This window comes from Daphnia carinata, chromosome 10 (genome assembly GCF_022539665.2).
Source record: "Daphnia carinata strain CSIRO-1 chromosome 10, CSIRO_AGI_Dcar_HiC_V3, whole genome shotgun sequence".
Lineage (NCBI taxonomy): Eukaryota > Metazoa > Arthropoda > Branchiopoda > Diplostraca > Daphniidae > Daphnia > Daphnia carinata.
In genome coordinates this window covers 6,821,922-6,849,795 of record NC_081340.1, presented here as the reverse complement: position 1 = coordinate 6,849,795, position 27,874 = coordinate 6,821,922, and the positions used below count along the sequence as shown (strand labels likewise).

General features: G+C 39.3%; 6 protein-coding genes and 1 long non-coding RNA gene across 8 annotated transcripts; 5 read left to right on the top strand and 2 right to left on the bottom strand.

Annotated features, from left to right (window-relative positions):
- Nucleotides 1-77: 77 nt before the first annotated feature.
- On the bottom strand, nucleotides 78-1,479 carry LOC130701522 (general transcription factor IIH subunit 3-like). The gene is made up of 5 exons (XM_057523501.2): nucleotides 1,320-1,479; nucleotides 1,048-1,237; nucleotides 658-985; nucleotides 339-597; nucleotides 78-281 (listed from the first exon to the last, which is right to left on the bottom strand). The coding sequence occupies exons 1-5, from the start codon at nucleotides 1,333-1,335 to the stop codon at nucleotides 175-177; spliced, it is 900 nt and encodes a 299-aa protein (XP_057379484.1). The 5' UTR covers nucleotides 1,336-1,479; the 3' UTR covers nucleotides 78-174.
- Nucleotides 1,480-2,277: 798 nt separating this feature from the next.
- Nucleotides 2,278-8,672, top strand: LOC130701537 (protein cappuccino-like). Its single transcript, XM_057523518.2, has 18 exons — nucleotides 2,278-2,389; nucleotides 2,616-3,011; nucleotides 3,107-3,526; nucleotides 3,592-4,512; nucleotides 4,658-4,889; nucleotides 4,970-5,116; nucleotides 5,177-5,346; nucleotides 5,419-6,237; nucleotides 6,307-6,413; nucleotides 6,475-6,617; nucleotides 6,680-7,017; nucleotides 7,096-7,302; nucleotides 7,375-7,507; nucleotides 7,567-7,659; nucleotides 7,717-7,768; nucleotides 7,841-7,987; nucleotides 8,058-8,145; nucleotides 8,209-8,672. The coding sequence occupies exons 2-18, from the start codon at nucleotides 2,676-2,678 to the stop codon at nucleotides 8,239-8,241; spliced, it is 4,386 nt and encodes a 1,461-aa protein (XP_057379501.1). The 5' UTR covers nucleotides 2,278-2,389; nucleotides 2,616-2,675; the 3' UTR covers nucleotides 8,242-8,672.
- Nucleotides 8,673-8,754: 82 nt separating this feature from the next.
- LOC130701532 (protein Dr1-like) lies at nucleotides 8,755-9,796 on the bottom strand. The gene is made up of 4 exons (XM_057523512.2): nucleotides 9,676-9,796; nucleotides 9,236-9,465; nucleotides 9,034-9,175; nucleotides 8,755-8,946 (listed from the first exon to the last, which is right to left on the bottom strand). The coding sequence occupies exons 2-4, from the start codon at nucleotides 9,450-9,452 to the stop codon at nucleotides 8,796-8,798; spliced, it is 510 nt and encodes a 169-aa protein (XP_057379495.1). The 5' UTR covers nucleotides 9,453-9,465; nucleotides 9,676-9,796; the 3' UTR covers nucleotides 8,755-8,795.
- Nucleotides 9,797-16,227: 6,431 nt separating this feature from the next.
- Nucleotides 16,228-18,072, top strand: LOC130701550 (uncharacterized). Of its 2 annotated transcripts, none has more exons than XR_009004094.1 (7): nucleotides 16,228-16,362; nucleotides 16,642-16,732; nucleotides 16,789-16,923; nucleotides 17,182-17,267; nucleotides 17,321-17,476; nucleotides 17,640-17,694; nucleotides 17,757-18,072. It is a non-coding gene; the product is annotated as an uncharacterized LOC130701550 (long non-coding RNA). The 2 variants fall into 2 exon arrangements; XR_009004095.2 differs by having other exon boundaries at nucleotides 16,265-16,362; nucleotides 16,645-16,732.
- Nucleotides 18,073-20,281: 2,209 nt separating this feature from the next.
- Nucleotides 20,282-22,492, top strand: LOC130701378 (uncharacterized). The gene is given in 8 exon segments (XM_057523335.1): nucleotides 20,282-20,293; nucleotides 20,483-20,710; nucleotides 20,813-20,905; nucleotides 20,981-21,010; nucleotides 21,082-21,323; nucleotides 21,425-21,557; nucleotides 21,619-21,737; nucleotides 21,811-22,492. Coding segments are annotated over 8 exon segments (1,422 nt in total). The 3' UTR covers nucleotides 22,376-22,492.
- Nucleotides 22,493-23,255: 763 nt separating this feature from the next.
- LOC132088405 (integumentary mucin A.1-like) lies at nucleotides 23,256-24,910 on the top strand. The gene is made up of 8 exons (XM_059497307.1): nucleotides 23,256-23,358; nucleotides 23,425-23,517; nucleotides 23,594-23,623; nucleotides 23,711-23,882; nucleotides 23,949-24,018; nucleotides 24,083-24,236; nucleotides 24,279-24,397; nucleotides 24,466-24,910. The coding sequence occupies exons 1-8, from the start codon at nucleotides 23,299-23,301 to the stop codon at nucleotides 24,908-24,910; spliced, it is 1,143 nt and encodes a 380-aa protein (XP_059353290.1). The 5' UTR covers nucleotides 23,256-23,298.
- Nucleotides 24,911-26,351: 1,441 nt separating this feature from the next.
- LOC130701377 (uncharacterized) lies at nucleotides 26,352-27,865 on the top strand. The gene is made up of 6 exons (XM_057523334.2): nucleotides 26,352-26,462; nucleotides 26,579-26,608; nucleotides 26,908-27,149; nucleotides 27,215-27,347; nucleotides 27,419-27,537; nucleotides 27,694-27,865. The coding sequence occupies exons 1-6, from the start codon at nucleotides 26,352-26,354 to the stop codon at nucleotides 27,863-27,865; spliced, it is 807 nt and encodes a 268-aa protein (XP_057379317.1).
- Nucleotides 27,866-27,874: the final 9 nt, after the last annotated feature.

Sequence of the window (27,874 nt, the reverse complement as noted above, 5' to 3'; positions counted from 1 at the left end):
AAAATCCACGTGTCAAATCTTTAGCTTTTGGAAATTTACACTCACGACTTTAATGAAAAGAAAACAAAAAGAAATAGTTTTTGAATGTTTATTTTATTTTCTTACAAACCATACATTTACAACATTTATGGGAAATGTTGCAACATTAATCTTGTTATTCTTAGTCATTCTTTGTTACTCTATTCTCGCGCGCTTCTTCGATTTGGCGGGCACGATTGCAGGACGATTAAGTTTGAATTCTGTGTTGCATGTTGTGCACATAATGCTAAATTTGCAAAAAACTAAAAAGAATGGAGCCATTAATGTAGGCAATGTTATTTTCAGTGGGCAATTCTTACTTGAAAGACAGACAGAGCAGACCCAGCCAATGTCAACCAACTTGTGATGGCAGAAGCAAGCTGCCCTGTAATCAACCTTCGCTGGAGGTGGCAATACTATTTTTGATCTGCAAGATGGACTTGGCAAGAAGACCCAAAGCAAATATTCAAGTAATCCAGCAATGCTAGGGATATGTAAGTACTGCCCTCCCGTGATATCACAGCCTTGTTGTAGCAAACCAGAATCTGTATCCATCATACAGCAATCAATCACAACATTCTAAACACGAATTTTTGTTAAATCCCAAGAAAAAATTGGGTTGAGGGTGATTTCAACAACCTCCTTTTGGGCAGTAAAAAAAACGTTCATGAAGGTCATATACTGTAAAGCACTGTCACAACTGCCACTAACAACAAGGATACGTGGTTTTAATTGATGACTTAGACTGAGTTCTCTTTGAACACGATGAATATAACACAAAGCACGGGCCATAGCTCCTCCCAATAAGGAATCAGATTTTGTTGAATCATTATTGGTTAGGTCATTTAAGATTAGCTCTCCAAGGCCATGCCTGACGTCAGAGTCTACTTTAGCAAACATGTCATACTGCCCAGGTCTGTTATGGTATGAACGAGAAGTCCCATCCATGGAAGGATATAGAAATTTGCTGAAAAATACGAAAAATGATGTGACATCTGACGCTAAACAATTGCTATATGTCATAATTACGTTGATTTGCTATTGCAGGCAACAATTGCCAATTTATTGTGAGAGGCCTGCATCAGATGAGCATTTCCAAAAGCAATCATGGAATCAAAAATTCTATTCATCATGGAAGATCCATCCAGTGGTTGACTTGCAAACTTTTTTGCAGGTGTAGCATCAATTACGATGGCCACCAAAGATGTTTCAATTCGTTCTGTTAAAGATAATCATCGATCAGAAATATTTAGTCCCTCAGGTAAGTTTTCATTTAGTTTGATGTTATGCGTAGACTTCACCTTCTTTATCCTCCATCCTCGTTTAGATATAACTTAACCGATTGAACAGATTATGTAGGAATAACAGATTAAGCTAATGATGTAGGTAACATATAAGAAAGAAAAATTATTTGACGAGACGTACCATGACCAATAACTTCGTTCTCTTTTTCTTCGCTTCAAAATGTAAACACTAAGTTTGCAGATGGAACGAAGCCTTTTCTGAAGAGCACTGCGCACCTTGTTCATTTCCAAATTGATTCTATGTTCCTTTCCGTCTTTTGTCGAATTCTTAACTCGCATTCGTTCTGGGAGAGGAAACAAATCGGAGAACGCATGTAGTAATTCGAAATAATAGCAAAGCAGCTTGGAGAACTAAAAAAAAAAAAAAAAAAAAAGGCGAAAAACATTGAATTTCTCGCTTGCAGCAAAATTTCAGTGTTACCTTTACCTATTAACGAACATGGCGATTGCGAGCATGAAGTGTTAATCAAATTTAAAAATTTTATTAGGAAAAGCATTCTTTGCTATATCAGATGGAAATATTTATGCAATTGTTGCAAATAACGATGTAAAAAAATTCTTTATTATTTTGATTTAGAAGATTACCCCGGAAGACCGCGAGGGTGAAAAGGATCCGATTCGTCCGTGTGGCTGTAATGACTGAGAATAAAGGAAACAGTACCACACACCCTTATTTGAAAGTGAGGAAATTGTACAATTCATGTTAGTGCTTTTTCCCCTCTTCTCTTCCCCCCTTTCGCTTCCTCTTTATTTATTTGCTTTATTTGTCAGGCACTACGCGCGAGACTGGGCAAGGTTATCTTTCATTTATCTTTCTCTCTTGGTCACTGCAGAATGTATATGAATACTATGTGATCGCCCTCTGTCGGAGTGAATCCCCTCCTCCTATGGTACCACAAATTTTGTCAGTTGTGGGCGGGAAGAGCTTGCCGTCAGGGCAAATTATTTAGCTAGTGGTTGATTGACGTGCTGTCATTTTTTTTCTATGCTCAAGGGCTTGATTTGATTTCTGTTTAGTGCTTTAAAAAAACGATAGCTTCCACATAGACAGGATTATCCGAGCCTAGGTGAGTTTTTTCAGTGAATTTCAATGGTATTGTGTTCACATGTGGGATTCACGCCTATTTAGTAGTCGTACGCTCAGTTGGATGAGAAACCAGACACAAACAATTTTCTTTTCATTACTAGTAGCGTAAAAGTGACGGTTGAACGAATAAGAACAAAAATTAGAGAGTAAAACCTTCCGACCACGTGTAATAAAAATAATTTTGCCCCTTTATTGTCCACTGTCAGGTGATTGTGGAGTGAATCGCTGCCTATGTAGCCACGAATCCCTGGCTTGCTACGGTAGCTATGGCAACTGCTAACCATCGTGAGCAAGATCCTGAAAGCATCAGCTGCAACAGTGCGCAATCGCCGAGTCGCAGCCCAGCAAAGAGGGCAACATCAGCAGAACAGTTGTCGCTGATTGTAAGCACTAACAAACACACCAAAGCTCTCGGATTGAAGAGCTTGTTAGCAGAAAAAGTTCGGGGCGTAAAAGAATTTGGACATCGTTTAAATAAACTAGGCAAGCATCTGTCTGCGTCGGATCAATCGGAGCTAGCTAATGGCCCTCGCCTTCTTTCTGTTTCTTCAATCGATCCTGATTCTGAAGTGCCTCGCCTCGTCCGAACCAATGCATTTAAAGTAGGTTGTTGCCTTGGTTATATCGTAAACAACGGAAAACATCATCATGGTAAACTTCACAATTTGAAATTTTTTCTTCGTCTCTCGTTTCATAGGTTAAACAACGAAACTCAGTTACATTGACGTCACCCCCAGTCACGCCGCAATGCAGCAGTTCGAACCTCTTGCCTCGATCTGCAGACGAACTGCATCCCGAATCTGATTCTGATCAGTCAGAGATCTCTAATTCTTCCTTTAGAACTATATTGAATTTGGACGTATTTGGGGCAATTCCAGCAGAAATCAGCAGCCCCATTCCGGATTTCGTAGAAAACTTCGCAATATCTGAACAGCGAGAACCTAATATTATTATTGTTAACTGTGACGGAGATAGACAGAAAGCGGATAGGAATGAAGTTGAAGATCGCAGCTGCGGAGACTCTAGTCAACCTGAATCATTCGCCACTTTGCCGTTGCCCTTGTTGCTAATAAATGATGAAGTGGTGACCGCGGAGGATCAATCCCGTATTAACAAAGTAAGTAGTAGCCTTGAAAATTTCGTGTCAAAATTAAAGGTTTCATTCATGCGTGCTTTGAACAGGAAGACTGGAATGGCAACTTGGTGGATGACATTAGCGACTTAGGGGACTTCGAAAGTTGCAGTTCGTCCATTCCAGAAGATAAATCCGGGAACGAACTAGAAGACTCGCCTTTTTTCAGAAATCGGAGTAGTTCGGAATCCGCCGTGATGGGCAACAAAAGTAGCGTTAATAAAGGCAAGGCACGGCTTAATTTGAATCCGCGGCTCGGAACCGAAACTCAGGAACTTCACCGATCGCCGCAGGCTCTTACCCCAAATGAGCTTTCGAACAACAGCGGCCCGTCGTCTACACCGCAAGTTCCAGCGGACACTGAAGATCAACAAGAACAACAACAGAGCATTCCAGCTCGTTCGTCATCAGTTGTTATTGAAAAATCTACAACATCAGAAACTCTTTTCGCTGATGTAGACGAGCCCGAAGAAGCAGAAGATCCTTCAAGTTACCAAGACGTCGTTCATCAACAGACCTGGACCTGCGAAGAAAATTTACTGATTGTGTCCGAGACATCGGATAGTATTAATGTCCCCGATCTTCCGTTGGACAGCAATACCGGAACCGAAACATGTAGTTTGAGAGACGTCTATGACATTGAAAATGCTGGAACTCTTTCACTGTCAAGTGGTTTTGAACAACAAACAAGTGATAATATTGGATTGGATGCTGATACTTCGTCATATGCAACAGAGCTTTGTTCGAGGTCAAATGAAATAGTACAGCCACAAGTAAAGGACAAGTTCAAGCAAATCGACAAGCAATTTTCTACCACTCCAGAAAAGAGTGCATGCCCTATAACTTATAAGCAACATTTTACAAGAGGGCAACTTGACTATCTTGCACTTGAAATCCCCAATCTGATACTTCATTGCACGGCTGCAATAAAATATCATATTTTCTCAATCTATGCCAGAGAAAACAAATCTGTAAGCACAATTTATAGAATATTTTTATGTTATTTCTAGAATTTTTTATAAATCTTTTTTAATCCATCAAAGTGGAGTTGCTTCGTGAAAATTTGTTGTGTTAAGCCCTAGCTAATTTTGCCATATTTGGGGATTCCACTAACAGGCAAGCACTTCAAAGATTGGAATTGAGATGCCTGATATGATCCATCTTGGAGGTTCTTCATCAGGGCATAACAATAGTGCTACCAGATCTTCTAACATGGCAAATAATGGGCAGCCATTTACCCTTACAAGACATAAAAAGGTAGAAATTCCAGCCACTTCCATCCTAAGTCACGCTCAAAATGTGGCTAGACGAGAACCAAGCGATCTTGGGATTCCATATCCATCAGCAGGTAATGAAATTTTTTCGTACATGGTTTTTAGGAGATACGAGTAATCTATACGTATATCCCTTGTTTCCCTTACGACGTAGCATCTGCAGAGAAAGAGTCCAATGTATTACGCAAGGTTGCAAGCCTCACCTATGACTTGGCAATGGAACAAAAGCAGCAAGTTGGTTCACCGAGAGGGCGATCGTCTCTCGAAAGACATGATCTCAATGCCCTAGAAAATTTTGAAGGTATTTCAAAATTGCAGTTGAGTCTTGTTCTAATGACTCAGAATCTATCTGTTTGTCTAGGGCAAATGCTGGTTTCAAACCTGCTATCTTCTATTGATGAGGATCATTATTTAAGACTTCTTATTAGCAGCCATGATCTGCGACTTCTGATGGGCCACTTTGTAAATTATTTATTGAACATTGGCATTATTTGTCCTTTGGAAGATGGACAAATATGTGACAAATTTATGGTTAGTATTTGAGAAAATTCATCGGACAGTAATCCATCTACATTCGTGTAACAAACATCACTTTTCTCGCAGGTGGACCGAATGTACAGATGGTGCCGACCTGATGTCAACAGCAAAGGAATAACTCGGGCTAAAGAAGATTACTTGCCGATACAAGAACATTTGGCAGCTTTCCAACAGGCGCGACAAGAGCATGACGCGGAACTTAAACGAATACAAGCTGATTTTCGTAATAAGATGAAAGAATTGGAGGAAACGATTACTACCTTAAAGAAAGAGGTTTTAGTCCTCAAAAATCGACCGACTCTTGAACCACCTCCATATGTTCCGCCGCCTAGTCCTTACTCTTCAGGCGCACCGCCGCCACCACCACCACCACCTCCAATGGGATTTTCTTCTCCGACATATGGCAGAAGACCAACAGGGGATGTACCTCCGCCTCCCCCATTACCAACTAGTTCCGGATCTGTGCCTCCACCTCCTCCTTTACCTACATTATGTTCTGCTGGCCAAACGAATTTTCCACCGCCACCGCCTCCGCCACCCCCGCCATTTGCTTCAAATGGTTTTGGAGGACCCCCGCCACCTCCGCCAATGATGGGTGGACCTCCACCACCTCCACCGATGATGGGGGGTCCTCCACCCCCTCCGCCACCTATGATGGGAGGACCTCCGCCACCTCCGCCGCCTCCAATGGGGGGACCTCCACCACCTCCGCCTCCGATGGGGGGACCTCCACCACCTCCGCCGATGGGTGGACCTCCTCCTCCGCCACCTCCGATAGGAGGGTCGGTTCCACCACCTCCCGGTCCCGGAGGACTCGCGTCTCCACCGTCACTTCCAGCTCCGCCGAGTGGTGGATGGAATTTCAACAAAACTGTTATTCGAAAGGTAAATACTTTTGATTACACACGCGTAGATTTATTTTATGAAGCATATGTGTATATATATATTTTAAAGAATCCAGTCGATCCTAAACTACCAATGAAGCCTCTATATTGGACGAGAATTTTAATTCCATTCCAACCACCACAAGCAGTGGCAGTATCAAACGTATCTGACGGCAAGTATGACACATTTTTTCGACGTTGCTTGTAGCCAAATTAGTATATTGTGGTGCTTTTCCAGCACATCGCTGTGGGATAGGCTGGAAGAGATCGCCCCAGATAACTGGGATGATTTTTCCGATTTATTTTCACGACAAGTTGTCGTTGCGAAGCCAGTGAAACCGAAGGCGGAGACGAAGCCAGTGAAACAGCAAAGTGTCAAAAGTAAGTATTACACAACACTCGTTCTATTACGATTTTAAATTTATGTCTATTTGATTAACTAGTTTTGGATAACAAACGGTCGCAAATGGTCGGCATTTTAATATCAAGTCGCCACTTAGATGTCCAAGAGGTCGAAAGTGCTGTGTACAACCTAGATACGTCCGTGATTGATCTTGAAACTCTTCAAAAGATTTTTGAATTAAGAGCTACGGAAGATGAATTAGCTACCATGCGTCTAACATTGGAACAGCAGCCAGATGCTGTCATGGACAAACCAGAAAATTTCTTACTCGAATTGGCTAATATTCCTAGCTTCTCAGAGCGGGTAGCATGCTTCATGTTTCAAAACAGCTTCTACGAAATACTAGCAACTATCACGAATCCACTCAATAACCTTAAGGTAAGGCGGTTGTAGCGCAGCGTTATCGTAATTTGCCTTGAGTCAAATTTGCATCTCATATATGAATTATTTTCACAGCTTATCTGTGAAAAATTGATGACGAGCGTCGAAGTATCCCGTGTCCTAGGCATTATTCTTGCTCTAGGAAACTACATGAATGGAGGTAACCGTCAGCGCGGACAAGCTGATGGTTTTGCCATAGACATTCTTCCGAAAATTAAAGATGTAAAAAGCAAGGATAATACCTTGACTTTGATATTTTACGTTGTTAAAGTCTACATTCAGGTACGAGTTAAAGGGATATTTTAGTTGATAGATGCTTAACTTGTCTTGTTTGTTTAACGTGTGCAAACGCAGAAATTTGATGATAAAGCTGGAACAAGTGACGCCCGCATGCCTCTGCCAGAACCAACAGACTTGGATAAAGCTGGACATTTAAAATTTGAGGAGCTAGAAGCCAGTCTTAAACAGCTGAATAGAGAAATCCAAGGTACCTTCACTCTTTCTTGTGTTCTCTGGAACTAACAACACAAATCTTTTATTGTATAGGTGTGGAACAAAAAGCCAGTCAAGTAATAGCAGCATCGGAAGAAATACATTTAGAACCATTCAAAGGGAAAATGGAATCTTTTTTTGTACAAGGTAATACGAATCTAAAGGATATATTTGTTCGAGTAACAAAATTAACTACGTTTTCAGCAAAAAAATCGCTTTCGGAAGAAGAAGAGAATTTAATAGAATGCAAACAAAGGTATTGCTGTGTTTGAAGAGAATTTCAGAATCTCCTGTTACATCTTACGTAATAAATTTTTTTGTCGTCTAGATTTGAAGCCGTATTGAAATATTTCAAGTTTACGCCAAAAAAGAATTCGGAGCTTGACCCAAAGGATTTCTTTGGTTTGTGGTCAACGTTTGCCTCGGACTTTAAAGATGTTTGGAATCGCGAACAGCAACGAATTTTCAAAGAAAAGTAAGCTTTATCCACAAGGAAAACAAAGAATTATTGTAACATAATTTTCCAAAAATCATTTCGCCTATAGTTTGGATAAAGCGAAACAAGTCGTCAAACAGAAGAAACTGCAAGCTAGCTCAAGTTATGCGAAATCAAAAGCTGACGAAGGCACATTGGTAAACCAAGGCAAAAATTTCATTAGTTGAATGTGTCTGACGCATATGTTATGAACTTTTCAGAAAGCAAGACTACTAAGTCGAAAAAAGAAATGATGGCTGGAATATTATAGAGGATGCCTTTGCTGTCTCTTCTTTCGTCAGTTTAAGCTTTCTGTCCATCAATGGATGATACGCATCACTATAATGTTACGATTACTAACGAGTATACGTGTCATCCATTGGTTGTTCATATCACTATGGCAGCCTTTTATGACCAGAGTCGAGGAGCAACCTTCCATTTTTCTTAATCTTCTAACGAGTAGACATCCCGATGTAAACTATTGGCTTGTCAGTCGTTATTCATCCTCTCAATCTTGTTACAGATAGAAGTCGACCTACGACTTGTCAATTGTTGTGCATTCCGCGAGAAATATCATCGTTATACAATAATTTATGTAGTTAATTACTTGGACGCATCTTATGAAGCATCTTTCACGACTATATAGGATAATAAATAATTCATGACTTGAGAAAGAAATTTAAAATTAGGTTGTGATATGGCAATAAGTTAAATTTTTTAGTTAGTGTCTTTTTATATGACTTACGATTCATGTCTGTGGGCTCAAACTAGAAATCAAGCTATGTATTAGGTCAAATCACAAAACACATTAAGAATACTCTCCATCTTCTGAATTGGATGGAGCATCTCCATGCTGTTGCTGTTGTAAAGACATTTGAGCTTCAGCTTGTAGTTGAAGCCATTGGGCTTGCTCAGCAGCAGCTTGTTCTTCTCTGGCTCTGGCAAATAATTCCTGCTGCCTGCCATAAAAAAAAACATTAATAAAGATTGTACCAATTCCTAAGCCTTGATTTTAATTTAATGCCTTATCCTAAACCAAAACTTACTGCCTCAATAGCTCTTCTTCTGGAATTCCTAGATTTTCCAGCCTTGTACTTTGGCGTCTTCTCTTGGCAGCAACAGCTTTACAATCTTTCAAAACTGCCTCAGCATCAGTGCGATAATCATTGAACCCTAGTCTATCCAGTGCTAATGTAACACTGGGAGGTCATTTTCATTGCAGAGATGTATATAAATGACAATGGTTACCTCCTAGAATGTGTTCTGCATTTATAGTCTTTTTCTGTTGTTGGGTGCAGATGTCATTAGCTTCTGATGCCAAAAGATGGATGAATTCTGAACAGCAGTTCAAAATTAACTCTCTAGCTTCATTAGCAACTCGAACACTGGGTACAATTTCTTTAATCATTTTGTTCATAGCAGCTCTTGGGATAGTCAATTCTTCTTCAGGTACAGCTTCTGCCATTTTTAAAGCTTGCCTGTGTAGACCAATAAGGCAATCATAAGTGCTTTAATTTCAAATTTACCACAAAAATTTGAGCATGCGTAGAATTCATAAAAACAAGGTGAAACAGAAACAGTCAATCTCTTAACTGAAGAGCTGAACAAGAAAACCAAGTTTTAAATACCAAAATGTATTTAAAATGCATGCAGATTCGTGATGGTTGAATTTTTCGGTTCAAGCGTACCTTGGTAATAAAAGCGAAATCCGGATATTTATTTGTTTGTTTTATTCGTTACAAAGAAAAGCAGAAGCCCAAACATAGAATTTCTAACTTTCATAGATCGATACGACTATGGCAATCCGTTTTACTCAAAAAAAAAATATGTTTTTTTTTCTGTTGTCAAGTAGAAATCTGACCGGTAGATGGCGATAGCAGTGTTGTGTACTGTACACTAACGCACCAGTATGGCAATCCGTTTTACCCCCAAAAAAAAAAAAAATATCGGCCTTTTTTTTCTATTTCACTGCTACCGCCATCTATCGGTTGGTAGGAGTAAAACAGAAAGTAAGGCCGATATTTTTATTTTTTGGTAGGGGGGAAGGAAAACGGGTTGCCATACATTGCATCAGACTTACCCATTCGCCAACCCAAGTGTGCATATGTCTTTCTTGGACAATTATTTTATTTTGCTACTATGTTTGGTAAACTGCAATTATGCCCAATATTTTTGTCTTTGCATTTTAGGTTTCCTCTTAGATGATCTATACCTGATCATGTGTTCTAAAGTGATCTGCTTTCACAGCAGCTACATTTCTGTGTTCTTTTCTGTTGGTCTATGGTTCTGAATTGAGGCAGGTATATCTATTATGCTATGTCACTAAGTACTATAGGGAAAAGAATAACTGAAGTTGATTGAGATCTATTCTGATTCTCCTGGTATCCATCTCAACAGGTTTTTATTTGCTTTTCAACACCCATTTCATAGTCGTACATGTGGCTTTGATTAATATTACCATAAAGACTGCTGAAAAGGGGTGTGGTACAGAAACCCAGAAATGGCATGAGTTCAACATCAAACATGGATTAGGCACTTATCGTTTTTTTTTTGTCTATTGAAAAAGTATTTTTAATGCTATTATTTTGCATTCACAGAATTTTAGCAGGGGATCAAGTCAAATCTGGAAGTGTTACAGGATGGAAGAGTTGCCCTGTAGTTGAAAAAACACAGAGTGCATTACTGTTAAGGTATGAGGTAAAGTAATAGAGTAATGCAAATTGTCTAATGAGAAGTATCATCTTGTGTTAATAAATCTGGTACAATCCTCATAGAATACTTCATAGTGTCACAGCTAGAAGCCTCTAATAATTCTGCTTCTCTGGCTAAAGAACAACTTGTCCTTTACGTTCAGAGTGTTGGTGAAGCTGGATACTTAAATGGCCCTAAAGATGTTTCACTTTGCTGGCATTGCAGCGATGAACATCATACATGGACTCTTTAGGTATGAAAGGAATTTTCTTGAAAAAATTTTGAATTTATGACGAAGTATTTCTCCTCCTTTTTGCCAACCATGTCTAATCTACAAAAAAAATTTATCCAATAGGAAAGGATTTTCATATACTGGGAACATAACTATCAACAATGCAACATTCTACGGGTGCTATTTTATCATTCAAGAGCCTTATACAATGATGTTCATCTGCAATTTGTATGGCCTTTCTCAAGCTTCTGCCAGAAGTTGAATCTATGAGTCATGTAAGTCACATGAGCAACAATTGAGATGCTTAATGGTGTTGTTTTTCTTTTCTCAGTATAGGTTAATAGTAACATTGGATCTGAAAAGACTTTTGGTTGGGGCAAGACACTGAATAAATTGTAATGATTGGATGGATGACATGACATTTCTATACTTCATTCGGATTCTCGAGACGGTATTTTATAAATTAAAAATTGAAGTGCATATCTGGGCTCCCTTCCTTTCCGTAGCCCCGTTTCCCCTTGACTCGTAATAAGCCCGTAGGGGGTCATGCCCCTACTGTACGGTATATATAAAAATAACATATACCGAGGTTTGGAGGGCTCTGGCCGGAAAGGGGACGTGGGGGTCCGCTTAGTCCGATGATGTGTTCACGGAGGGCGACGTGGCTACCCACAAATCCGAACTAAAGGTTAATCGCTCCAGTAAAAATGTTCCAAATCTTCGGCTCTTCTTCCGGCTTCTCTTAGCCAATCACCGGGTAATCTCCCCGGTGGGTCAACAAGGCAGTGTCTCCCCCTGCCTGGGTTGACGGCAACTTTTGAAAGGGCTATTGTGCCTTTTTAAAGTTGCAAAAATAATTCTAATGTGCAGAGAATTGTCAATAAAATTTTTTTTATAAAATATTTTTTCCAAAATTTGTTTCTTTCATTGTCTGTTTTCGCTGTGTTTACACATTTCATGTATCAACTTTTTTTTTTATTTATCTTGCCCAATTCAACGTTATTGTTTTGGCCACCTTTGATGGTAAGCATTGGGCCACGTTTAGTGGTAAGCATTTTTTCCATTGGTTTATCGTTTATCTGTAAGCATTCAATTATTACCCAGGGATCGAACCTTGGATGTTCGGCATACCGCGCCGATGCTCTACCAATGAGCCATGAATTATATAATAACACGTTGGCTTTTTTCTAGTTACTTGCGGACTTGCATTTACACTTAGAATAAAAATGAAATGCAACAATGCAAAACGTTTTTCTACATATATACTGCTTCATTTTTAAACATCTACTGAGGTTTGAACCCAGGGTAACAGATATCGCAGCTGAAGACTATACCACAGAGCTTTGGTCCTTATTAAAGCAATAGACAGATAAACATATAGTTATGAAGGACTGCATAAACATCCTAGACGATAACATATGATATGCGATAATAAAATATCTAGATAGATCTCGTGGCTCAATGTTAGAGCACCGGCGTTGCACGCTAAATGACTGGGGATCGGTTCCCATACGAGTAAAATAAAATACAAATTAAAAATTACTTCAGGAAATATCCAGATATTACACGTTAATCCTTGAATCTAAGTTGAAAAATTCAAAGAGTGTAATAAACAATAATTGAATGCTTACAGATAAACGATTAACCAATGGAAAAAATGCTTACCATCAAAGGTGGCAAAAACAATAAAGTTGAATTGAGCAAGATAAAAAAAAAAGTGATAAATGTAATGTGTAGACACAGCGAAAACAGACAATGAAAGAAACAAATTTTGCAAAAAATATTTTATAAAAAAAATTTTATTGACAATTCTCTGCACATTAGAATTATTTTTGCAACTTTAAAAAGGCACAATAGCCCTTTCAAAAGTTGCCGTCAACCCAGGCATGGGGAGACACTGCCTTGTTGACCCACCGGGGAGATTACCCGGTGATTGGCTAAGAGAAGCCGGAAGAAGAGCTGAAGATTTGGAACATTTTTACTGGAGCGATTAACCTTTAGTTCGGATTTGTGGATAGCCACGTCGCCCTCCGTGAACACATCATCGGACTGAGCGGACCCCACGTCCCCTTTCCGGCCAGAGCCCTCCAAACCTCGGTATATGTTGTTTTTATATATACCGTACAGTAGGGGCATGACCCCCTACGGGCTTATTACGAGTCAAGGGGAAACGGGGCTACGGAAAGGAAGGGAGCCCAGATATGCACTTCAATTTATGAAAAATTTAATACCGTTTTTAATTGAGAATCTGAATGAAGTATGGAAATTCCATGTAGTGTATCCAAACATAATAATTTATTCAGGACCTTGCCCCAAACAAGAAACCTTTTCAGATCAAAATTTATTGTTCATCTATAATAAGACAGTAAAACACCATTAGGCATAAAAACTCTTAATTCATATATATAGTTCATACCTTACATGATTCGTGAGTTGATTGCGAGTATATGCTTCTGTCAGAAGCTTCAGAAGAGACATTTACGATTTTCGTTTACGCTCACCATGGATGCTGGTAGACTAGACATTTAAAGTTAAGACACTTTGCCCAATTCCAACAGTTTTGATTCTTACTTGTAAGTTGTTATTGCACGAGAATGCAGCGACGAAATCCGCGGTCTTTTTGCTGTTGACAAAAAGGAGAGTCTTGGAACCACCGAGATCTTGTAAAACTTCGATCAGCTTAGCTCTCTTATCTCTTTTCGAGCACTGAAAAAAACAGCTGTTCAACACCCGGATTGGTGCCATCGACAATGCCTGTTGTGACGAATATGTAGTCTTCCATGTACGTCGCAGCCAGCTCTTGCACTTCATCTGGGAATGTAGCCGAAAACATACAAACACGACGGATTCCCTACAGAGAAACAAATAGTATTACATCAATCAAATCTCATACTCAAAAGCCATCGAGGACATACTTTCGGATGCATCGTTGGATGATTGACAATTTTTTCAACATTGGGACCGAAACCCATATCAAGCATTCCATCAGCTTCGTCCAAAATTTAAAACCTGACTCCCGAGAAGTCAAATAGTTCACGGTCGAGAAAATCATTGAATCGCCTGGTGGTCGCGACAAAAATATTGCACCCAGCTTGAAGATTTGACCGCTGATGGCTCGTGAGAGTTCCTCCATATATAATCACAGACTTTAAAACCGAACTGTAGGAGAATTTACACGCCTCGCGGTGAATTTGAATGGCCAATTCACGAGTGGGTGCGACAATTACAACTTCTGGCTTTTGCCCCATGGCATGAGACGCACCAACAACACCTTGTTCTAACAATATGTTCATAACCGGTACCAAGTACGCCGCCTGCATGAAAAAATGTAAAATTTTAGATGACTTAATCAACGAATATCACGAAGGGTTTGTTGAGTATCTTAGATGCAATTGGACCTTTTAGTAGTCGCAATCACCGGCGTGCCCACTCAAAATTACTTTTACTTCAACTTACCCAGTTCATACCGACCCATTCGAATCAAGTCAGTACGAGGGCATCAAGGTTTTAGTAGTCAAAATTACACAGCGTTAATTAAAATTACACAGCGTTAATTAGTTGGATTACCGTTTTCCGGAGCCCGTGACCACACAAGCAATTAAACCTCTTTTGGCAAGAATAACTACAACTGAAGCTTTCTGAACAGGTGTTGGTTTTATGTAGCCAGAATTCTTAATGTTTTGAAGTAGTAGTTGATGCAGGCCGGCTTCTTCGAATGATGTTATGTATTGAAGTACATCTTTTCCTATAGCCTAAAGCAAACACAATAGATATTTTTAAAAAAATACAGTTTCGAGAAATGGCTTACATGGAGGACGACTTTATCAAAATTGTTAAAGCATTCCCACATAGACAATGCCCTTAAACAGTTCCTTTTCATCGCATGTCACAGCTTCTGGAATGTATTGCTCATGTGGCTTTCCATCTTCCGTCAATTCACTGAAGAGATTCGGGCAGCCTTTCGAGGTGTGGTCAGCTTGATTACACTAGGAGTAAAACAATGAGCACTGGAACATGAAATAGTTTTGTGAAGATATAATTGATGTTTACATCATAACAGTTGCTGCCACCAATGCTTCCTCCTTGAGGAAAATCTCTTGCTATATTGCCCTCTTCTTCGTTAAAAATGAGCACTAAAAATGATGTTTTTTTGTTTTTTGTTTATCTCATGGCAGGTACGACTTCCACCACCGCCGCGACCCTCCTGTGGACAATCCTTCGAGAAATGTCCCCCTTCCCCATACTATAAAAAGCACCAAGAAGTTAAGTTCGAACACATGTTTCGATATTTTCATCTTACTTTGTGACGTCAACGGACCACTACCGCCGCCCCCCCCCCCCAGCTTGTGGACACTCTGGCAAAATGTCTTTCATACTGTTAAACAAAACCATAGTTTAAAGTAATCACAGCTTGTGGACACTCTGGCATTAATGTCTTTCACATAAAAAAACTGTTAAACAAAACCATTTTTGGTCGCCATTGACTTTAAACAGTTTACTAATCACACTAGATTTCGAATACAAGAAAACACGAATCGCCAATCAAAATCAATCAGTGATGATTTGATCGGCGATCAAAATCGAAAAAACAATCGCAACGGCAAGTCTGCCCTGGACAGAAAAAATGTAGAACAGAATGAAACAAATAAGATTATATAGAGAGGTCAAGAAGTAAAATCTAGCGAGTAAAGGTAGACAGCAGACTACACGCGTTAAGCCAATCTAAAAATATGCCTGAAAAAAAAACTGTCCGATGAGCCACGGTTTAAGGCGCCTCTTGTGGACGCAAAAGTGATTACGAGAAATTTTATCCGCCACAAACTAAATGTTTTTAAACATTCAAAGTACTTATCCAAATGAAAATTTAACTTAAGAAAATTTATATGTTTGAGTAATATAAAGACGTTATTGTGTATTATTTTCACATCGCAACAACCAATAATGACTTTATATTACTCAAACATATTATTTATACCTAAAACAAGCAATTATTCTCATTGTTATTAGAATTAGGCTACATTCATTATAATTGCTGCAGCACAAAATGGAAAGTTAATAGTTAATAGTAATAATAATGAAGTTAAGTAAGTAGAATATAACAAAATAATTATTGTATAGTTATATTTAATGAAATAAAGTTATTAATTTAAAAAATTATATATTTATATGGCTAGAATTCGTAAAGTTGTATTTAGAAAATTAAGTAGGAATCTGGCCGATAGATGGCTATAGCTGTAAAAAAGAAAAAAAAGGCCGAAATTTTTTTTTTTTTTGGGGTAAAACGGATTGCCATACACCAGAACATAAACCAAATGAACTCGCAGCGCCAGTTGAAATCACTTGCAAACGATCAAAGAAAAGAAAACTTGTCGGGCATTCAAAGAGAGTTTATATTGGGACTGCCACTGTTTTCAGAAATTCTTTTGACTTCAGATTCCCGACGATAGTGGTTGTAAGTATTAGTCCTCACATTAAGAGAAAATTATCTGTTGTAATGTCTTTCCGTGTACAATTTAAGTTGTTTTTTTATTTTAGCAAGAATTGTATACTAATTTTCAGGTTTTGCTGGGAGGTAATCATTCAAAGTTTATTAGATGATGGTTGTAAAAATCTTTACTTGATTAGTGATTTTCTGGTGACATCTTGTCATAGAAAGGGGCTTTTCCTTAATAAATATTTATATATTTGTATATATATAATCTAATGATTGAATTAAATTATTGTTATAAAGCAGGATGACTATGGATAATTTAGCTGGCATTTCAGTGCTACCGTCTCATCCTGTTCATGAGGCTGAATCACCTGGTGGTTGATCTGTACAGGTGGGTTTGTTAGATATTTAGAATATTGAAGGGGTTACTGAAATGTGTTCTTATAGGCTTATTCCTCCACGGCACAAGATAATGCATGTGTTACCTGAGCGGTTGGTATGATGCAGTGTTCAAGATGCATGTTGGACCTTCAAGTTGCCTGGTGCCATCCTGTAAGCAGTTGGGTGTGCTATATTCTAAAGGTATGCATTAATCATGCAATTTTATTTTGTTTTTAACAAATGATGTCTTAGGATTACTTAGGTTGCTTTTTCATTTTAGCATGATGTGTATACTAATTTTCAGATTTTGCTGTGAGGTGATCATTCAAAATTTATTAGATGATGTAAAAATCTTCACTTGATTAGTGATTTTCTGATGTATTGTCATAGAAAGGGGCTTTCCTGTTAGATATATTTGTGTATGTAATCTTATGATTGAATTAAATTGTTACAAAACAGGATGACTGGATAATTTAGCTGGCATTTCAGTGCTACTGTCTCGTCCTGTTCATGAGGCTGAATCACCTGGTGGTTGATCTTTACAGGTGGGTTTGTTAGACATTTAGAATATTAAAGGGTTACTGAAATGTTTTTCTAGGCTTATTCCTCAATTGCACAAGAAGTTGCATGTGTTACCCGAGCATTAATTGGTTGGTGTGATGCAGTGTTCAAAAGTGAGCTATTTGAAAGTATGTTGGACCTTCAAGTTGCCTGGTGCCATTCTGTAAGCAGTTGGGTGTCCTACATTCTAAAGGTGTGATTAATCATGCAATTTTATTTCTTTTTTAACAAATGATGACTTAGGATTACTATGAAAAATAATGATTTCAACCATATATCGCAAATGCTGAGAAATAAATGTTCCACAAATTTGTTTTCTTTGTTGAATTTTAGACTAAACCTTTCATTGTCTTCAGGTCTTGTCTAAGGATAGGAGGTAGTCCAATTCTCCTTTTTCACTTTGTGGTGAAGGTGAGTGAGGATTCTTTAAACATTGTATTTTGAACTGTTAATAACTTTTTTTATTTGTTTAGATGTATGACAAGTCATGGGCTCTTTTGTGTTATCTTGCATTTCTTCTGCGGACATAGTTCCAATGGAAACTCACAATTGAACCCATTGGAATCGTCAACTGGCGCGGCATAATTTTTGTTTTTTTGTGTTGCTTTTTGCAGGTATGTCGGTATGAAATGTTTGCTATAATTTGATCTATGATTATAGCTGTACACGGCATGCTTCTTCGGTTGTTACTTCTTATGTTTACTTGATGAAAGTCGAAGCTATTTTTTTCTGTCGGAATTTAAAAAATTTGTTTTGTGTATGTTGTGTATTGGTGTAATATCCCTTGGCTTTAAGTTACCATTGAAATAAATTTTGTTTAAAACGATTCAAATTACCTACTTAATTATATCTATTATATACAATATTCCGTGATTTTTTAAAAATATTTTTTCAGAAATTTTGCGGGAAAATTTTATGCGGGAAAATTTTTTGCCCGAAATTTTTTGGGGGGAATTTTTTTTTTCCTGAAAATTTTTTCAGAAATTTTTTTTCCGGCCAAACTTTTTTCCTACACACCGGAATTTTTCAAATTTTCAAATAAAATCAATAAAAATCTTAAAAATTGGTACGTCACCCGTGTGCGACTCGAACCCTGGACCTTCGACTCTTCACGCCGTAACTCTACCACTGAGCTACCACTTATACATTATATTACTTTGATTTTTCATGGTATCATAAAACTTCCACCTCATATGATAAAAACTTCGAAGATACTTCCAGTCTCGATTCGTTGATCCTGAGGCCTCTCATGGCTCAACGGACGGTCGATAGCCTGGAAACTTGACGGTGAATCAGTCAGGGCCCTGCTCAAGTTCCCCTTTCCAGCGGCCACATGGTGGTCTGCAGAGTCCAGTTCACCTGCCCTAGGAACTCAACGGTGTACCACTTGAATCTCTGCCAGGTATTCCATTCCGAGTAGCCACGCGGTAGTTTGCAGAACCTGGCGCAACTGCCCGTGTTCGGGGATGCAGGCTCGGCTGTGCGTGGAAGGGAGGCTCAGCTCCTTTAACGTAGTTCACACTTAGATGCCTGCCAGGCATTTGTTACAGTAATATTATAACAACTGACAGCATAATATATATTTCACACTTCGAACATGTAATACTTATATTGCCACTTGTCTCCTACAGGTATCGAACCCTGTACCCTCGGCGTACCACACCGATGCTCAACCATTGAGCCATTAGTTACGTTTCATTACATTCGATTTTTTCTTCTAGCTTTAAGCCAACTTTAAGACTTAGAAAATTTTGTAGCATGGTTCTATGTGAATTAACATCTCACTTCTGATACTGCCAATAATAAATTCGATAAACTAATAAAGGTTTTATTTAATATATATTTACTGCCATGTCCATGATCCGAGACTTGAAACCAAGAGTTCCGAAGTCACAAGCAGACGCTCTATCCTGATATCTATGGATTTCCTGCTTTGAATTAAGTCGATTGTAACACTTTTTGGCTGAATAGCCCAAACAATGTTATCGTGTCGTGCCTGCAAAACATCCGTTAGAAATTTATACATACACGGAAAATGGAAAATGACAAATAAATATTGAACATAAGTGAAGTTTAATCCGTGCCTCAAACTGAAGATCTCCAGTAGGTGAGATAGAAGGGTATAACACAATAATAAAAATAAACGTACAATTCAGAACACGTCCATCAAGGTGTATACTTTGGTATCAACATTGATTTCTAATTTTCAATGAACGTGATAGTGTTTAGGCCTTTCACGTGAATTCTTAGATGAGGTTTCAATTTTTGCATCTTTGAACCTTAAACAAATCATTCGAATCAGGAAGCTAAACTTAAACAATCGCCTATTACTTAAAAATATGAACGTGTCATAGTTTCTATCGAAGCAGAATCGAAGGCGACATGGCCAGCTGTCATGTGATACTCTGCCTTAGTCTCTCAAAATAAATAAATTGAAAAATACAAATTTTTTTCTCAGAAAGCATCCAAGATCTGTCAAAGCCAACAGGGAATGGCGCCATTTGCTAAGCTTATGATGTCTCACGTTCTAGGCACGTACACAGGATTGATTGCTAGGGCGTGATAAAACGAAAAGGGCTACTGAAGCTGTCATACCCATCGCCATTTTTACTCTACCTACTACAAGGAACTGACGAGCTACCTACTAGGGCGTACGAAAAACAGAAGACGTCCTGCCGCGCTGCAGACCATGCCAAATTCACCTAATCTGACTTTCTTTAAAGAGATAAAAATCTGAAAGAAGGTTCTTTACGGGGGCATGAAGACGTCTAGTCGACTACACAGTTCGGCCAGTTAGGTACGAGGCTACCCATATCGTTGCCGATGATCTTCTTTTACTATCTTCACTTTCGCAAAGAAAGAACAAACAAAGGGACCTGTAAAACAAAGCCGATAGTTAACGTAAGATCTGTTCTTTTTTTTAAATTCAAAAACTATACCTTTTATAAAACGACTGCATCGATATTATGTTCATGGTTCATTTGTATCCGCAGTAAAGATGGATGATCACGTAACAACAGTCCCTTTTTATTGATTGCTAAACGAAAGAAAGTAAAAGGGAAAAAGGTTAGAAGAAAAAGATAAAGGAATGAAAAAGGGCACTCGTAGTGGACCTTTATGTATACAATGAATTTGGTTTACCTGATTTTCTACCCGCGTAAATTAGAGCCTGACCTGATCAGGTCCTTTTCTGTTTCAGGTCATTCAGTTTCCAGATCACCTCGGATGTCACAGCCAGCAATTCTGTTTTTCTCCGGCTATAAAAGTCTCCAGCTCTCATTGAAGCATGGAACAGTTGAATGCCACCAATCATAGCTCTACCGTAGTTAACTCTGAACAGTTCCCTCTCACAGCAGTTAGTGTGATGAATTTATTGGCTCAACTGGAGTGGAGGGCCATCGCTTTGGCTATTCTTGCGTCTATATTGGTAAGTAAACATTAAAGAGAAAAAGTAATGAGTGTATACTCAAGTTAGGAAGTTAATTTTTGGAACTTTAACTGTATAACTTCCGTTCACATAAAACCAAAGGTGACTTTCGTCGATAGCCATGGAAGGTTATTTGATCCGCCATCACGTTCTACTGCTTGGAGAGTTGGTTTTGACACACCCAAAGATTACAATGTGAGTTAATAACGACACAAAGTATCGATTGATATGATTTCTATGACGAAAAAATTCCTTAACTGATTTTACTAGGACATGGAGGGATTTTGCGGCGGATTTGATGTAATTTGTACTATTAAGAAAATAGTTACAGTGTGGTATCCTTGTGATCGTTTTCCTTTTCTGTGGGGTAGAGGCAATGGTTGGTGAATTCGGGTCGATGTGGGGTGTGCGGCGATCCCTATGACGAGATGATTAAGCCACACGAGGCTCCCGGTGGTCTTTTTGCCACTGGAACCATCGTGCGGAATTACACGCAAGGGCAAATTATACCCGTCACGATTCAGATAACGGCCACGCACAGGGGCTTCTATGAATTCAAGCTCTGTCCGAATAACAATCCAAAGAAAGATCCTGCTCAAGATTGTTTCGAAAGGTTGTTCGGTTATTTCCATTTCTTTATCTAAATTGTAACACTATACCTTATTATTCTGCTGAAAACTATTGGGATTCGGTCACCTACTTAAATATGTACAGGTATCCATTGAATTTTGTGGACGAAACGGGTGCTACTGACACCACGTTCAACCTGGAGAAACTATCACCCGCCACTTATCAGGTCCAAATTCAGCTACCTCCTGAAGTCACCTGTAGTCAATGTATAATCCAGGTAAAGTTGTAGAATTTAATGACTAAAATGTCCGTTAAGTTACGTGCCTCATGTCCTACAGTGGACATATGTGACGGGTAATCGATGGGGAGTTTGTCCAGACGGATCGAGCCGATTAGGTTGTGGACCACAGGAGTCATTTCGTGCCTGCTCCGACGTAGCCATTGCACCTTTCGGAGAGTAAATAAACAATTTAACTATTATATTGAATTCTTAATGAAAAATTTAACAAAAATAAAACAATATTTTTTAGTATCTCACCTCAAACAACGACGGTAGTTCCCCTTCCGGTTGCAACAGTTCTTCTAACTACATCTTCAATATCAAACCCGACCACCACAAGCCGTCCAACAACGACCCAGGCCACTACAGTTACCACCGCTAGACCATTGGCAACAGCAACTGCGCTTACGTCGCCACCTGTCCCACCATTTTTTATGACTACTACAAGGCGACCGGTTCGTCCAACAAGGCCGTTGAGGCCTGTCCGGCCAATCCGTCCCACCCGACCTACATCTCCTACTATCTGGTCAACTACCCGAAGACCTGGAACGGCTTCGATTTTCACTATATCGCCGATTTTTGGTCTTTTAACACGGCCCCCAATTCAAGCGATCCTACGTCCTACGGTGCTGCCTCCTTCTCCAACCCCAACCACTACTATTCGACCCGTTCCGGTCCCATCGGTTGACAGCGGACAATGTGCGTACTATGTTCCTGTCGCTTCACAAAACAGCATGTCCGGCATGACAGTCTGGTGTAACAATAACTGCCGACTCGGTTATTGCCCTAAAGATTTCTGCAAGTGTGCTCAATAATTCACGCACCAAGTTCTCTTTTACGAATCGCCGGGAATTAAAAATGTAAACAAAATGTTAAGTGCTGTAAGTTATTAAGGATGTTAATTATTGAGCATTACAAAATCGATCTCTTTTTCTCCATTCGCCCGTTTCGATATTTGAAAATTAAACTAACTGATATACAATTTTGAGAGGAAGAAATCCGCAAGAAACAGTTTAAATACGTAGACTTCTTACGCAACAAAAGACCGTAACTTAGCGCTGTTCCATACAATAGGAAAAGCTTAAAAAAAAATACCATCAGGTTGTTAAGACAATACATAAATATAAAGGAATGCATACACTCTCGAGGGAATCAACGTTCTACTTGTTGTTATTGAGGCAGGTCAGTAATGGGCCCGGCATTTCTGCTCAACGGAAGTCTTAAGCAAATCAACCAAATAAATAGAAATCCAAAACGCTATTTAATCGCATTTTTGCCTTTGATTCATTATATTAAAAGTCTGTTTGAAGAACTAGTTTTGGCAAAGCAATTTTGAATACGTTTTTACGTAGAATAACTTAATTCAATGAACGGCAAAGCTAAAGACGTACATTACGTTATAAATAGCTGGTTCCTAATTTGAACCTATTGTGAAGATGCTGGACTTGTTTACTGAGATCGTAGCCGATCTTTTGGGATATAACCTAAAGGAAATGCAGGAAGAAAGCAAAGTTTCCAGAATATCGATTTCCTTACTAGCGGGATTATTATACAATAACCTATTTCCGGCGAAAATCTTAGTGGACTTTCAAGAACGTTCTTCCTGTTGATCGTTTGGTCTGTAAACACCTGCAATTAGCCCGATCAGAATGGCTATAAAACGATGTCATCGCTTTGCCAAACAACATCAGTCCACTACGATTGACGTAACTTCTACAGAGTGATCAGACTAGTCGTCATGAAGCATCAAATACGATCTCATTCGCTCATCAAGATGTTAACCGTCCTAACCGCTATGGTTTGCTTCATTCGACTATTTCTACTTGTGCCAAAGCAAAATTTAATTTGATAAAAACGTTTAAAGGTTAGTGTAGCGAATGGACATGGTCGGTTACGAGATCCTCCTTCACGTTCCAGTGCGTGGCGAGATGGTTTTAAAGTGCCACCCGACTACAACGTGAGTAAAGATCAAATAAAAAACTGTCTTTATTTGAATATACGTCTTAAAACTCTGTTTTGAACAATTTTGCTAGGACACGGAAGGATTCTGCGGTGGTTATGAAGTAAGCCATTCGATTACAATCCTTTAACTATTGTTCGCGTTCCTTCTAATAATCCCCCCCATTCTGATTTTTTTAAACTGCTAATAGAGACAATGGTTGGTTAACAAAGGGAGATGCGGAATTTGCGGAGACCCGTTCGACGAAATAATAAAACCACACGAAGCCCCGGGTGGAGTTTTCGCCACCGGTACGATAACCCGCACCTACACCGAAGGACAGGTTATACCCGTTAAAATTGACATTACAGCTTTGCACAAGGGTAAGTTATGCGATACGTTTCCATGAATTTCGTTTCGTCTAAACCAAGTTTCTTTTTGGCATCAAGGGTTCTACGAGTTCAGACTTTGCCCCAATAATAACGTGAGGCAGGATCCTTCTCAAGAGTGCTTCAATAGGTTCGAACCATATTTCTAAGAAAAATGAATAAAATAGTTACCGTACGATTTTTTGGCGGGCTAGGAATGTGTTGTCTTTCGTCAATGGTCCTCCTTTCACGAAGTTCGATGTGTCGGGATTGAAATCAGGGATCGATTTCAACGCTCGTTTGCAACTTCCACCAGGAATCACGTGCACCCAGTGTATACTTCAGGTGCAGTTTTCCAACTTGATCAAAGTAGAATAAGTTAACTGATTGGGATATCATTGAAAATTGTAGTGGACTTACACGACAGGCAACCGATGGGGAACTTGCGCTAATGGCACCGGAGCCTTAGGTTGTGGGCCGCAGGAAATGTTCCGAGCCTGCGCCGACATTAGCATTTTGCCTAGAGGAGGGTAAATTAAAATGTTTCCTATCATCAATCAATATACATTGTGTTTACCTGGGTATCTAAACATCTTAGGGAACCACTTCGTTCACCCAGTGCAGGCGTCGCCGCAACTACCACAGTACTGACTCCAATTACTCCGCAACCAACTACGACAACGATGATACCCGTGACTCCATTACCCCCCACGACCCCACGAACAACTGTGCCTGGAACTCGGGTTCCCATTACGATGACGCGACCTCCCATGACCCGCTTACCTTTCCCGTTTGATGAACCTCCCACAACGACATTGCCTACCCCAACGGTACTGCCCCCCACTACCGCGTTGCCTTTGCCAGCGTTGCAGCCTCCCACGATGACATTATCTCCCACGTCGGGTCCAACAATTGGAAGCGTCATATGTACCAGTTACGTGCCTGTACCTAGCCAACGAGCTTTGGCAGGCATGGTAGATTGGTGCAATACCAATTGTCGGCTTGGCTACTGTCCCCCGAGCTACTGCATTTGCGTCCGATAGTTAGTTGGTTTCACTATTATGGAACATGTTATTTTGAAACTTGTAGGAAGTTTTTAAATACCGTAGGATAATACCTGTGGGGATGGGGAAAAAAATTTAGAGTTCGAATAAACAGCAATTTTATTGGAAAACTTACTTGTTTTCTGCTCGGATGATTCTCAACGTCCCTCAAAGTGAACTGCTCTTTTTTTCGCAGCAGAAAAGTTTTCTTTTCAATAATAATAATAATAATAAAAAAGGAATACACAAACTTCTAATGAAACAGACGTGGATTATTAAACATGTTTGGTTCTCAAAACAAGAAACCAGGCACGAAAGTGCACTCATGCGAGCTACAATATTGTTTAAATTAAACCGCAAAGTTATTGATATTGACTATTGAACCCCCTAACCCCCTCAAAAAAGAAATAAATAATAATAATAATAACAATAAAAAAAAAATATGAAATAAAGAAAAGTAAACAAAAAAAGGAACTGTGCTCATCGATCGATCAAAGAGCTTGAAGATTTTGACCTGCGGTAGCTTACAAGCGCACGGGTATTTCATTTCGCTACGATCAAAGACCTAGGACAACAACCAAACAGCGCAAATCTACATGAATATATCAATATGTCAAATTAGAAGAGCTCTACTGCTGGCAAACAAGACAGCTACGTTGTCGAATAATTTTGCTTCAAGCAATGGTAATAAGAAAGAAAGAAGACATTTGTCTGTTTGAAAATACGCTTTTCGAGTTTGAAATCATAAACAAAAGCTTTGCCAATAGCCGAGTTGACTACCCAACGGGGAAAATAAATAAAGATGTTCGAATTCATTGATAGCACTTTTCTCTAGGATTTTTTTGTGTGTGTTCGAAATACTAACATTGTCGTCGAAGAATGCATTTTCAATTCATATCTAAAGCTCCGCTAGGATAGAGGAATACGATAGACGATGTTACCAGCCATTCCGGAAGAGATCTTTACTACGAACTATCTTTCTTGACCATAATCCTAAGCTGTTAATCAGGGGCTACTTCGATGTCACACAGGAGAAGAGATCCAATCAGAGTTCGGGGAAATTTCAATCGTTATCCCTTCTCGGAGACACTGAATGATTTCCCCCATACATGTTATTCTTTTCACGCAATTTCGTAATTATTAAGCCTAAGCTTTCTATGAGCCTCTTCCACCTCTTTGCTCTACTGATTTTTAGCAAACGTTTTCGCAATAATTACCTGTCATTCCTGTATAAAATGTTTGTCTCTGATGCAAGAGGATAGTTCATTCTTGTAGCGCTGTCGACTTGACTTGATCGAAACGAAATTGTTTACGACAATCGAGATGAATGAAATGGAACGAACTGCTGCGAATCTACTCCTGGCGGTCCTGATCGCTATGGTCTGTAACTAAGGATTAAATGTTATTTAGTAAAAAAAAACAAAGTAAGCTAAAATTACAAATGTACCGCGGCGAAAAGGTAGGTCTAGCGGACGGACATGGCCGGCTACGCGATCCACCGTCACGTTCTAGCGCATGGCGCGAAAACTTTCCGACTCCACCCGACTACAATGTGAGTATTGCCTAGTTGAATAAAGAAAGAAAACATAAAAAAAAATAAAAATTAATAAACATAAGAATACACCTCATTCCTTTAAAAAAATTACTCATGTGTACCTTTTCCATTAGGACATGGAGGGATTCTGTGGCGGATTTGAAGTAAGTAGCTATAGAATTTCCTGCCCAAGCCTCTGGAAAATCTAGATTGCCTGTTTCTTATACCTTTGAAATGTAACCGATAGCCCGAAACTAAAAGTAGAAAAAAAAATTTCATTATCATTAAAACTTGTTTTTAACGTAATACATACGGGATCATCAGGCACTCAGTGTACCATCCTTTAGAAACGTTAGTGCTAGGTCCTATAGAAATTAAATTCCTTTACTTCTACATATTAGATTCCTACCATGTTAAACCATTTAATCCTCCAGGCAAAAAACTAAACGAATTAACCCTTTAGAGACAATGGTTTGTCAACAAAGGCAAGTGTGGCATTTGCGGAGATCCATACGATGAACGAGTAAAACCCCACGAAGCTCCAGGTGGCCTTTTTGCCACTGGAACCATTGTTCGCCATTACGTGCAGGGACAAACGATCCCAGTCAAAATCGAGATTACTGCTAAACACAAGGGTTACTACACGTTCAAACTCTGTCCGAATAACAACGTCCTCAAAGACCCCCCGCAAGAGTGTTTCGACAGGTAGGATATCATTATCTGCAGCTGGCAAATTCTAAAACGAATCTTAATTACGATCTTCGATCCAGGTTCCCACTATCTTTTATCCATAACGATGGCACCGTAAGCAGAAAGACATTCGTCGACCCTATTCCTTACGGAGTATTCTCCACTCGATTGATGCTACCACCCGACGTTACGTGCAGCCAATGCATTATACAAGTACATTTACAAATCCATCCGGCTCCATGTCGGCAATACCTCAAAATCACAAATAGTTTCTGAATTTATAGTGGACTTACGTGACTGGTAATCGTTGGGGAGATTGCTCTAATGGAACACAAGGACTCGGATGCGGACCTCAGGAGACCTTCCGTGCCTGTGCGGACGTTGCAATTCTTCCCGCTGGAACGTGAGTTGAATCCTTTTCTTACTTCGGTATCTTCGTAAGAAATCTATAAAAAATTTAAATAGAAAAATTAATTTGCGGAAAACGATGGCGCAAAAACGAAATTAAACTTAAAAAAAAAAAAAAAAAAAAAAAAAAAAAAAAATTTAACTTCAAAAGGGTTCCGGTTGCTACCACAGTCCAGCCTCTCCCACTAACCACCGGTATCCCGTGCACCAATTACGTCGCTGCTCCGGATCGACAAATGATACCGGGGATGGCGGGATGGTGCAAGCAGAACTGTCCCGGCCGCATGTGTTCGCCAGATTTGTGCGTATGCAGCGATGCATAAGATCAACAA

Excerpts from the sequence above, each read along its gene's own strand:
- LOC130701522 (XM_057523501.2), bottom strand. Across the intron at positions 986-1,047 it reads GCCTGCAATAGCAAATCAAC|CAAATTTCTATATCCTTCCA; the intron begins GTAATTATGACA and ends CGTATTTTTCAG. Across the intron at positions 282-338 it reads CTGCTCTGTCTGTCTTTCAA|TTTTTTGCAAATTTAGCATT; the intron begins GTAAGAATTGCC and ends CATTCTTTTTAG.
- LOC130701537 (XM_057523518.2), top strand. The coding sequence starts at position 2,676 with ATGGCAACTGCTAACCATCGTGAGCAAGATCCTGAAAGCATCAGCTGC. Across the intron at positions 5,117-5,176 it reads TGCCCTAGAAAATTTTGAAG|GGCAAATGCTGGTTTCAAAC; the intron begins GTATTTCAAAAT and ends CTGTTTGTCTAG. Across the intron at positions 6,618-6,679 it reads GAAACAGCAAAGTGTCAAAA|TTTTGGATAACAAACGGTCG; the intron begins GTAAGTATTACA and ends TTGATTAACTAG.
- LOC130701532 (XM_057523512.2), bottom strand. The coding sequence starts at position 9,452 with ATGGCAGAAGCTGTACCTGAAGAAGAATTGACTATCCCAAGAGCTGCT. Across the intron at positions 9,176-9,235 it reads TGCAGAACACATTCTAGGAG|CACTGGATAGACTAGGGTTC; the intron begins GTAACCATTGTC and ends GTGTTACATTAG. Across the intron at positions 8,947-9,033 it reads GAAGAAGAGCTATTGAGGCA|GCAGCAGGAATTATTTGCCA; the intron begins GTAAGTTTTGGT and ends TTTTTATGGCAG.
- LOC132088405 (XM_059497307.1), top strand. The coding sequence starts at position 23,299 with ATGAAGCATCAAATACGATCTCATTCGCTCATCAAGATGTTAACCGTC. Across the intron at positions 23,359-23,424 it reads TAACCGTCCTAACCGCTATG|GTTAGTGTAGCGAATGGACA; the intron begins GTTTGCTTCATT and ends AAACGTTTAAAG. Across the intron at positions 24,237-24,278 it reads AGTTTTCCAACTTGATCAAA|TGGACTTACACGACAGGCAA; the intron begins GTAGAATAAGTT and ends TGAAAATTGTAG.
- LOC130701377 (XM_057523334.2), top strand. The coding sequence starts at position 26,352 with ATGTACCGCGGCGAAAAGGTAGGTCTAGCGGACGGACATGGCCGGCTA. Across the intron at positions 26,609-26,907 it reads GATTCTGTGGCGGATTTGAA|AGACAATGGTTTGTCAACAA; the intron begins GTAAGTAGCTAT and ends TTAACCCTTTAG. Across the intron at positions 27,348-27,418 it reads GCAGCCAATGCATTATACAA|TGGACTTACGTGACTGGTAA; the intron begins GTACATTTACAA and ends CTGAATTTATAG.